Source organism: Nipponia nippon, unplaced genomic scaffold (assembly GCF_047370975.1).
Source record: "Nipponia nippon isolate SJK-2023a ecotype South Korea unplaced genomic scaffold, ASM4737097v1 scaffold_6, whole genome shotgun sequence".
Classification (NCBI taxonomy): Eukaryota; Metazoa; Chordata; class Aves; order Pelecaniformes; family Threskiornithidae; genus Nipponia; species Nipponia nippon.
Genome location: NW_028262380.1, coordinates 6,834,981 through 6,846,515, shown reverse-complemented (window position 1 = coordinate 6,846,515; position 11,535 = coordinate 6,834,981). Strand labels below are relative to the sequence as shown.

General features: G+C 42.7%; 1 protein-coding gene across 3 annotated transcripts in view; it reads left to right on the top strand.

Moving 5' to 3' along the window:
* The first annotated feature begins 2,748 nt into the window (after window positions 1-2,748).
* Window positions 2,749-11,535, top strand: part of KDM3A (lysine demethylase 3A) — a 33,362-nt gene continuing 24,575 nt past the window's right edge. Inside the window, exons 1-6 of one of the 3 annotated variants that reach the window (XM_087736146.1) lie at window positions 2,749-2,886; window positions 3,438-3,626; window positions 6,289-6,444; window positions 8,676-8,786; window positions 10,418-10,520; window positions 11,407-11,531. In XM_087736146.1, the coding sequence (XP_087592272.1) occupies window positions 3,456-3,626; window positions 6,289-6,444; window positions 8,676-8,786; window positions 10,418-10,520; window positions 11,407-11,531 (666 nt within the window). In that variant the 5' untranslated portion in view covers window positions 2,749-2,886; window positions 3,438-3,455. Of the gene's footprint in view, window positions 2,887-3,246; window positions 3,627-6,288; window positions 6,445-8,675; window positions 8,787-10,417; window positions 10,521-11,406; window positions 11,532-11,535 lie in introns of those variants that run through there. The other 2 variants (XM_087736147.1, XM_009471692.2) reach the window with 2 other exon arrangements.

Here is an 11,535-nt window from a genome sequence, read left to right as displayed (position 1 = left end):
ACATTAGTTTTCAGGGAGACTACTGTGAGTGGTGATAAAATAATCAGGTAAGAAAAACACAAGTATTTATTTTTCTGTATTGTCTGGTTAAAATCCTGGGAAATATATTCTAAAACTATGCAAAAAATTCAGAGATGTTTATAGCCACAATTTAAAATTTTATATCTTTGACTTTTTGACCCAGGACTTCACTGGTTACTCCAAATTTATAATTATCAAAGCAGCTAGATAATTTAAAAAAGATATTTGGTCCTGACCTAACTTCTTCAAGGAATGAAGAATCCTAGGGAAGTGAAGCAAGTAGCTAATTATCTTCCCTGCTTAAAAATAATAAAAAAAACCCCAAAAACCAAAACTTAAGTTATCTGGCTTCAACTTCTAGCCCCTGGGTTTTGAATACCTCTACTCTTTCAGGACTAGAAAGCTTGTTTGGACCCTGAATGCTTGATTTTTGTCCAGGCTCCTGTCAACTTGTACTCTGTTTCACCACCTTCTCTTCTGGTCTCTGCTGATTTGTGTTACTTTATATACATTCAGAATGTTGCATTTTGATCATATGACTCTTCTTTTAGCATCTTTTCCTATATAAGTCTAAGTTCATTTTCAAGGTAATTAATGGACTATGTCACTGCAGCCATCACCCTCTGCTTGCTCTCTTACTCTCGGCCCTCTAGGCCAGTACCTACCCAAACCATCAAATTTTAAACCACCTTTGATCAATCTTCATGCTACTCTTTGCATGTGGGAGCTGCTCATTCACAAAACCCACATCGTTGTCTTTCAAGTCTCTCCTTAAAGCCTTTTTATTCTGGTGCTAATGGAAAAAACATTACCATTAGGGGCAACTGGAGTCGTACCAACAGTTTGATCTACTGTATCGACTAATATTGCTTCCTTATTGCCTAACATCGCTCTTCCTGCGTGTATTAATCAGCTCCTCTTTGAGGCAAAGTGTTGTGTATGCATAAAAACTAAGGGCTTTAAATAAGGAGGGTACACAACACCTATATTGCATGATGTGTATGTTGTACAGCTGCTGTTCCAAGAACCTAACACCTACAATGAAACAAGCAATTTGGTAGTTTCAAACACAGCTTGCTCTATACAATCTCTTATCACAAACTCCATTTTGTAGGTTTGGTCTATGTATTAAATATTCAAATCTGAGAAGCAAACATACCTGTTTTTCCTTTCAGTGCCTGATAATGAGTATTTCTTCAGGCTACATGCAGTTGCTGATATATTAGACTCATTTTTGATTATTCACTGTTGTTTGTTTGTTTGTTTTCCCTGCTGAAAACGCTAGATATTACTAGGTTCATTTTGTTGCTAGGAATCACTTAAAATTACTAAGAAACTTGGGCTGCCTGATTTCCATGGTGCGAAGGACAGTAACTCCCTCATCATGGCGCACGGGGCATTTTTTGTGCCTTTTGATTTCGTACGTGAATGTGTTTGTTTCAATGTAGAGGCAGACAAGCGATCAGTGGAAAGTCCTGAAGCAAACTGGTGGGAAAAACTTTAAAAATGTATTTAACACAAAGGTGGGACTGGCTTCTTTGAGAAAATGGAGGATGAGACCAAAACATGGCAGGAATATGCTGCCTTCAGGTGAGCCCCAGCTGCTGTTTGATGGGGATTTTTGTTTGGGGAGCCCCAGACGTCTCTTGTGGTGGGACGAACCCCAGAGAAAGCATAAGCTGACCACCACCACTTTCCAGTAAATTGGATGACTCAACTTCTTGGCCTTGGGTACTTTCTTCATTTTTGGTCTTCTTCCTCCCACATCCTCCGGTAGGAAAGCCTGTGGTAGAAGAGGAGTATGCACGTCTTGCTGGGTCACTGCAGAATATGGTCCGCTAGTTCTTTACTATGTTCTCAGTTTAACCACTCAGTTGTCTTATGACCTTGGTTACAGTCTTCCTTAAGAGCACGCAGGTCTACCATGAAAGGAGTAAGGGACCTGAGGTGGTGCACAACAGTTGCTTATAGACAGAAGTAAACAACCCCGCTCAGCTACAACCAGAGCTTCTCTAAAGCCTGCCACCCTCCCAAGGAACCTCTAGCACACGTTATTTCCCCCCCGGCCAGGCAGGAGGCAGGAGCCAGCAGCTCCGCTCGGCCTCCAACCCACCCCAACAAGATGGTGGCCCTCCACACGCTCGCGCCTCGCCTCCGCCCGCCCGCCCGCGCGTGCGCAGAGGGCTGCCGCAGCGCCCCCGCAGGCGCGCGCAGACGCGCCCGGCAGCTGCCCCCTCCCCCTGTGCTATATCTGAGTACGCCGCGAACCGCACGTATAAGCGGCCCTTTCACGCCTCCGGCCTCCCTCAGATCCCTCCGCCGACTCCAAAGGCGGCCCTTGTAGTTCAAGGCTCAGCTCGCCGGAGGCTGAAGCGTAAGCCTGAAGGCGCGCTGCAGCCTAAAACACGTTTGTTTTTCCATTTGGCCCCGTTTTGGGCTCCTCGTGGACGTGGGCGGGCTGGCGGACTCCTTCCCTCGCAGCTTGGCGGAAGGATACCCATTTTTTCGTCCTCCGCTCTCTGCTGAGCAACGGTTTCGAGGCGTGGCCAGGAGCGCGGGCACCGCCCCTCCAGGCCAATCGCAGCGGGAGGCTGGCGGCGAGCCCCGCCCCGCCGGCGCGGCGGAGCCAATGGGAGCGCGGGATGGCGCGGCGGGGGCGGGCCGCGGGCCGGGGCGGAGGGCGGGCGCAGGGGTGAGGGGGTGTGTGCGCCAGCGCGGGGCCGAGTAGTAGCGCTGGGCGCAGCAGCGGCTGCCGGGGGCGGAGGGGAAGCGCCGCTGTTGGCGGAGCTCGCTGCCCGGGCGCCGTGTGACCGCGGGGTGCGCCGGGTGGGGACCGGCGGCGGGGGCCGGGCGGGGGGAAAGCAGGTGAGGGCAGGGGCCAGGCTGGAGGGGTGGCTGGGCGGGTCGGAGGGGGTGTCGGCGAGGCGGAGAGGCGTCCGGAAGGAGCTCGGCCCGGTCGCTGGCTTCCCTGCCTTCCCCCTTCAACTGCCGCTCGCCGCTTCGGCTCCTCGGAGGGAGGGAACAAAGAGGCGGCGGGGGCAGGGTGGCGGCCGGCCGGGGTGGAAATCGCTCGGAGCTGCACTGCAGCAGCTTCTGGTATTTCCTTCCACCCGCCCCCGCTGAGGCAATGATTAACAAGACCGTGGGCAAAGAAGCATCCTGTGGGTGTCCGAGGGCCCGGCTTGAGCCGCTTGAAAAGAAGCGGGGGAGGCGGCGGGGGGAGGACGGGGAGAGGAAGGAGGAAGCAGCGCTGCTCCCGCCCGCGGCTCCCTCTGAGGAGAGGCGGGCGGGGGGCGAGCCCGCCGGCAGCGCGGCCTGCCAGCCCACCGGCGCCTTGTTCTGTTGGGTTTTGCTGCCTTTTTTTACTATTCTTATTTTTATTTTCTCTCTTCCTTCCATCGGTTTCCTCCCTGGAGGCCTCCCGATGAGTTAAAATGGTGCTGAGGCTCGAGGGGAGCTGGTCGCTGCTGGTGGGGAAGAAGTTCCTCAGCCTGTCGGAGGAAGACGACAGGTCGTGGGACACCAGTCGCATCTCGGAATGGCCCTGGAAGTCAGGCAGGATCCGAGCAGTTTCACACACGGACATATCCAAACAAGACCTGAAGGTAACCGGGAGCTTTCAGAGAGACCTAAAACGAGAGTGCTTTCCCTGCGACCTGCAAACTTCGCGTGCGTGCGTGCGTGTGGGTGTGTGTATACACATATATATATATACACACGCCGGTGCTGGGGGAGAGAAGTCGTCTTGGTCAACTCGCCTGCTGAACACGCCTGGAAACGTGCACCTCTGGCAAAAGCCCCCAGCGTGCTTGTACTAATGCCAGAAATTACCTCAAACTAATCATAAATGTGCTTTCTTCCACTAGCATTTTGAAAACTTCAGGTTTTTATTGCACCTGCTGTGCCTAGGTTTTATTTCTGCGTATTTCCTAAATGTAATTTAAGACCTTGTCAGTTGTAAATGATTTTTTTTTCCCAGAGATTGCAATTGTTTACGAAACAGAAACACTCCTATGTTGATGGGATTGGTGACTTTTCTTTCTTACTCCTTGAAGTAGCTGGCGATGAACAAGTACTTCTACCGTCTTAAAAGATGTACCAAATTCTTGTGTGGTGTTGGAGGTTTCTCGGACTCTTCTTGCATGGTGGCCACTTCTTAATAATGATTACCAAGGGGATTTTTAAAGATGCAGTCAATTATTGCAAGCTTAACTATGTGCTTTGGGTCGAAGTCGAGTGACTTTCACAGTTTGACTGTGAAGCTCTTAAGGGGCCATTTGGCAACTGTAGTCAGTAAAACTGTTCAACCATGTCTGGGCAATTACTATAGCATACAAAGTGCTCGCTAAGGACAAAACTGCATTATAGTAACGGCGTCTTGTTACATGGTCCTCTTATTTGTTTCTACAAGTGACTTTAGTGGCAGGGTGTTCCATGACAGCAGGAACAGTACCATCTTTCAATTAAAAATGTTTCCTTGCCCTTTTTTTTTTTTAACGGGAAGAGCTTTGTGACCTCTGATTAACTGAAGAAGCACCTGCTCCTAGTCAAACAAGAAGAAATCGAAATCGTACGTGTTTGTAACTCTTTTTTTGAAAGTGTAAACTTTGCTATGAAGAGTCCCGAGTTGTTAGAGGCCGAGGTTCTTGTTGTGGATCTGCGGCAGGGGTGGAGCTTTCTCCATCTTTGGCTGGCGGGGCTGTGCCCATGCCGTACTTGGAGGGAGGAGGAGGATGTTGCTGCTGCAGAAAGCTCTTCTTAAGGACTTTCTCTGGGACTTAAAAGGAGAAGGAGCAGGTGCTGTTGGGGACTTTGCTGTGAGCCTTGTAACTGGTTGCAGTTCTGCCAGAAGTGAGTGACTTAACGCATTCTCCAGTGAAAGTGTTAAAGAAGTTGCAAAGTAGACAATTGAGGCGTAGAGAGCTTTTGTACCAAAACTCATGCCATCTCCTTTCCTCTCTTGCAGCTCTGTGGAAGAGTAATGTATAGTTAGACCCAAAATAGTAATGGATTGGGGGGAGAAAAAGTCTCTAAAGGAGTAGAAATATTTAATCTTTTTGCATAACATCAGGAACAAGCTAGAGAATAGAAGGACTGTCAACTACTTTCAGAAGTATTTTCTCAACTGTATTTTCCTGTTTGTGCAGTGTTGATGCTATAGAGAAAACAAGCCATTCTGGTTCTGGTACTTGTGTTATTTGCTTATCTCTTTCGTTGTTTCCGTGAACTTCAAAATGACTAAATTCATTTCTGCACCCATTAGTTTTAAGACTCCTGTCTGTGGTAATGCTGTTTTCTGTGCATGCTTTTACTTGCCTTTCCCCTTAGAGGGAAGCTAAACACAAGGGAATGTTTCTAAGATTCACTCAACTGAGGCTTCTCTGCTGTTAGGGTAAATTAGTTAAATGTATTTAGACTGGATCGTTACGTTTTATGGGAAGAGGGAGTGATTTTTCTGAGAGTAGTGTTCTCTACCAAGACATTCCAATTCCTGTATTCAGGCAAAGTTGTAGTTGTGGTCTTTCCCAGTCCTTTGTTGATCTCCCTATGTTGCCTATGAAAGAAGGGTAATGCCATCCCAAAGAAATTGGTCAAGCCATGATGTTTTAGTCATGAAGCGACAACTGCTTTCCTCTTGAAATGTTTGTGTAGATGCTTCAGAGATTCATAAAGATAAATACCAGTTAAAAGCAGGTAGCAAATGACCTTCTTCACATTATATAATTTGATCACCTTAAGTGGCATACTGTCATTTGTGCTTTCAACAAATTAAAGTTATCTTGGGGACTCTTAGTCTTAAAAATATTTCTGGAAAACCAGCTTGTTTATTCAAGTACTCTAGTTTAGAGTTTGTGGAAAATACTTAATGCCACTACTGTATACAGTCCTTTAAAGTTTTGGGGTTTTTTGCTGTGTTTTTCCCTGATGGTAAACACTAGCGGCAGAGTTAACACATTCAACTGCCCTTGAGCAGCAGAGGACTTTTTGAGTTGTAGAGTTAAACAGGAGCATTAATGTCTTATAATGTGACAGTAATGATGACAAACCAGTTAACATTGACTATCACTTATAAAATACTAGGTCAGCCTGGGATGCTTTAGGGATTGCTTGATTGTATGACAGAAAGGCAATAATCACGTTTGCCTTATAAGTTCTTCTAATGATTTTTTTTCTTTTTGGAGGAAATTGGTGTTTATCCTTTTTCACGTTGTGTGTGTGTCTGAATTTTATGGTTAGTCACTCCTTCACTTTGTTTCCTTTCTGTAGATTTGTGTAGAATTTGATGATGAGTCATGGGAAAAAAGAAGATGGCTAGAAGTCTACAGCCATAAAATGAAAGCATTCCTGGTGGAGCAAAAGCTGGTACTGGCTGAAAGAAAATCTCATGGCAGTTCTATGTCTTCTGTCCAGTGGCCTGCGATGGCAAGTATATGCTTGGCTTAACTCACGCGGGTTCTGCAGTTCCATCTTCCAAGGACAGTGTTGCTCCAAGTGTGACTTTCTCACATCGTGTCACGTACAGCTTCGCTTGTGTACTCTTAGGTGTAATCTGAAGGGAGACTAAATCTTAGTACAGCTAGAGCTAGGCAGAGCTTGTAAGCATTTGAAGTTGCTATGTTGTGCCTGGAGATACAGGAATGTATTTTTATAACTTTGCTTCCCTCCCAAACCACTGTTCTGTACAATGTTAATTCCTTCTCCCTCTAGTCTCATGTTTCTTCCTTCTTTCATGGAATTGCAGTTAAGAATAGAGAGAAAAAGGGTAAATAATAGCTTTCTAAGGATAGCCTGTATTTTTATCTTGAAGTCTTGTTTTACTCTGCCTCAAGCCCTGTTAATTCTTCAGTGATTCTTGATCTGAGACAAAAATAATTTGGATGACTCTTATGTGATGGCTGCCTGGCACAGATGATTTGTGAGATTTGGATTTTGTGCATAAAAAAACCTGAGCTACACTGTACAAGCCAGAGAACTAAGCTTTCCGTAACTGCCATGCATGGGTGGCTAGGCAAGTTAGCCAGGAGAGGTGAACAGGGAACACTTCTTCATGTATTCAGACAGTATAGTTTTACTTGACTACTTTGGATGTTGCTACTCATAAAAGTAGTTGTGAAATAAATGAAGATGTAAACTTGCTGTATGTTAATTACGCTGAAGTTGTAGTCCATGTTCTAATACTCTGAACTTCGCTAGGTATGAAGTATGCAGTGTAATTCATATTGCTGCATTTTAGCTGAGCTTTCTTCTTAAGCAAAGCTAATCTAAGCAGATATTTATTGGAAGTAGGGCCAAATAAGATGGGAGAGGAAGTGGAAAGATGAATCCTTAATTTTACTTCCTGACCTGTGCATTTCGTATCAGCAGTTCTAGTAGTAGATTTTGCTGATACAATGTTCTGAAAACCTGCTTGTTTCAACTTAGGTTGAAATAAGTATCTGAACAGTTCTTGCTGGATACTTGTCTTCAATTTATGCATAAGGTTTTCCTCGTGTGTGTTTGATGTGTCAGTTCAGGCACTGCACATGTTCCAAAGCTCATTTAGCAGAGGAGTGGTGTAGGATAAAGTAAAGCACAATACTGGAGCTTCCCTGGGCAAAAAGGATTTTTTTCTCCCTTTACCACCACACAAAGCAGGAAAGAAGGGGTCACAAAAGAGGTGTGTGGATTAATTTCTTTAAATCTTGATTACAACTTATTGATTCAAGTATATGGGAGAGTGTGTTTCTGACAAACGGAGTAGCTTTGCAGGACTCTTATAATGCCCGTTCGCTCCTGGAGAGACTCTTGTTCCTCTTATGGTGATACAGCCCCTTTGCCAATGCTGCCCTAACTGAAGTGAAAACTAGAAAGGGGAAGAAAGTCTTTGTTTCCTTGCTCAGTCCTTTGGAAACACAAACACATACTCTATCAGAATGATTTCCTTTTTTTTGTTTTAAATGGGGCACAAGTGTACATTTCACGTAGGGAGGAGTTATTCTTGCCGCTTCTGATGTTCCAGGCTCCTCATGCCTACCCGCTCAGAGCTGTTACTGCAAGACTAGACAAAATTTAACCTTGAACATATTGGGAAGAGTTCAGAGGACTCTTTCAAAGGAAATTTTTGTTTCTTGTCTGTTCTTAAAGCTTTTGGTATACCTGAACGCAGCTTCATCATTCTAGTGCAGTGGTGTAACAGCTCTGAGGCTATCCAAGTCATCGTACATGCCTAAACTAAGGCTTCAGTATATTCTCAATGTTGCGTGAGCTTTGAGAACTTCAATGTAAGCCATGCAGCAGGCCTTCGTTGATTTGCTAGTTACTCCCCCAGTCTACCATAAGGATGGTTTTTCATTAACATATCCACAATTAGAACTCTTAGTATTAGTAAATTCTTCATGTTGAGGTGAATGATTAATGATAGTTAATGACAGCCACCTGAACTGAATTCCTAACTCATTCTAGTAAATGAAATTAATTTTAAATATAGCCCAGTAGCTCCTTTATTAGGCATGGGTTAGAAATTTTATTAGAAACTTGCTTTGTTTCAAGAGTCGCATGTAGATGCGGTATCTTAACAGAGAAATAGATGAAAACTAAAATAACTTTTAAACGCAGACAAGGAATGATGAGATCTTCTTACACTGTTTTTAAAAAAATGTTTATTACTTTTCTAGACTTACAAATCCTTAGTGGACAAAGCTGGTTTGGGATCAATGGTTTCAGTACGCTATCTCGGTGAAGAGAGATGTGTTTTTCTTTCTAAAGACCTTTTGACACCCATTCAGGTAACCTTGTATGGCATTATAAAGATGGAAAATAAATCTTTTATCTCGGTATTTAAGATATGCAAAGTTAATGTATTCTAAATGCAAACTTTAGATGAGTAAAAACTTGGAGGAGGCATTTATTGCTGTAACTCATAAGTATAATTTCTGAATGTAATGTGTCTGATTTAAAAACCTTCTGAAGCTGATCCAGGATACGGTCACTTAAGAGAGCTGGATGAGGGAGTGTGCTAGGACAGTTATTCAGCTCAGGTGACAGCAGTTACGTCATGTTGATGGTGGGGATAATCTGGAATAGTTTCTCTTTGTTCTTGTGAAATGACTGTCATTACTCTGAAAGCAGTTGCAGGGATGTCTGGAATAAATCTTGCTATTTAATAGAAACAGATCACTTCTAAACCTAAACAAATGTGGAATTGGGCAGGATGTAAATGAGATGGTTGAATTATAGTCCCTTTATTGAGCACCAAGAGGAAAGTTTGTTAGTGAAAATTACATACAGAGATGGGTTGAAACAATTACCCTGTGTGACTGACTGGTCAGGCATTTTGAGGAATAGTATCTGCTACTGATAAAGGACTTAACCTTTTCAGAAAACGACTCTCCAGACCTATAAACAGTCTGAATAAAACTTGTAATAGGTGTCACATGTTGAGACTGCTAGTAGTGCCATCATTAATGTTCTACCTTGACTTGTAAATAGACAATTCATTTTGAAAAACTAACAAAATCACTTAAAGCTAAATTTGAGTTGTAGGTTGTTGTCTTGCCCGTGTTGGCTCAACTACAGAGTAAAGTTTTTATGTAGAAGCCTTATCTTGGTACTGCAATGGAGAAGATTGCTTTTCTGGCATCTTGAATAACAGTTTCTTGAGTACTAGCTCTTGAGCTTTCTGCCTCTTACAAATACCAGAAGCAGTGCTTGGGACAAAAAAAAATAAATAATTTTTTAATGGCACTCTGAGCCATTGTTAAAAACTTGCTCTAAACTTTCAGTTTCAGAGTCAATTCTAAATATTGTCAAGCAGCTTGTTTTAGATAACAATATAGAGAAAAAACCCCTAAAATATAAATACATGATGCTGAATAATTATTAATTATTTAGATGTAGCTGACTTTTCATTCATATGAACATTTTATAATGGTGTCTTGAGATGGACTGGATCTTGGCATTATCATAAATAGAACCATAAAACTTAAAATATTTGCATTTAGATCTGCTCAGGACTACTATAAATTGCTGCTTCTGAGAACTTAAAATGCTAAATTAAAAAATGGATGGTTCAGTGTTCATTACCAATGTGGTAAAACAAAGCCAGATTGTTTTCAGAACAATATTAAAGTAGACCTGGAAAGAATAGAATAGAATATTTCAGTTGGAAGGGACCTACAGTGATCATCTAGTCTAGAGAGCTCACATCAGTCTGGCTGGCTGATAGTCATTCCAGATGAGTGGTAAGGAAATGATGTCTGCTTCAATAAATACAATATCCTAGGAGCTGAAGGAATACAGAGTAATGAGAAACTTGTTGGACTTGTATGAATCGCTGCTATCTTGTTTCTAAATATTATGTCTTTTTGTTTATCAAAAGCATTATACTTAATACCAATTTTTTTTTTGTCCTACGTAGGATGTGGACAGTTCCAGGCTTCCTCTGAAGGATGATCAAAATGTTAATGAAGAAATTCAGGCTTTGGTTAAGAAACACCTAGATGAAACACGTTTGGTACAAGGTACAAGCATATTCTGTAGCAGAAAACTCTGGCAATAAATACTCAAGTCAAAAGGAAAATCTTTGCAGTGATGGTGTGAATTACAATAATTTGTTTCAGGGATAAAAGCTTTTTTAAAATTCTGATTCCGCTTTCTTTCACAGCAGTGAATGCAAAGTGTGAAGGATTATAGAGATTTAAGTTTCAAGTATTTCCTTTGTAAGTGTGAGTACGTAATTTAGGCGCATATAGATGGCCTGGTACTTGTGAAAGAGATATCAAATTTGTAGCAATTCTCAGTGAAATTATTGGGAGTTTCTCATTGTTTCACGTAGCTTGATTTTTTTTTTTCAGTCTGCTGCTTGTTTGTAAAAACTGCCAAAGTTTTATATAGAGACTGCTTTTTGAGTCAAGTTAAAATTGTTATATTTGCCTGCTTCAAATTCTTAATTACTGGGTTCATACAAGCATATTTGTAGTCATATGCTTGCATATGCAAGAAATGCCTTGCTTTTATGGAAAGGTAAATATTGCAACTTAGAGTTGTCATTTCCCATACTGTAAAGAGGGGAAAATTCCACATCTAATCATTGAATCTCCATTTCCGTGTCCACTGATCTGCCTCACTGTCTGAAATCTGGAGGTCAGTCTGGCCTCTGCTGCATGTCTTAACCTTCAGAAAACTTCATTGAACTGCTCCAGGAAGGAGGTAGCTGGAACGTAGTTTTGTCATGCTTTTTTTTCCCCTCCCTCAGCGATGTGAAAGTTGTCACAAGGTTCTCAGTCTGTTTTGCTTACTTGCATCTTGCATGCAGTACTGTTGGCAAATTCCTGTTGGTAACTGATGATTTTCGTGCTCCCTTTTTCTTAATCTCCCTTTTCGTGTATTTTTTTTTCAATTTTTAAGGTGGAAAAAATATAATTGGTTCAAAAATTAGAATTTATAGCCTGGATCCATCTACTCAGTGGTTCACAGCAGTTGTTGTCAATGGTAATCCAGCTACAAGAACTCTAGAAGTCAACTGTCAGGAGGTAA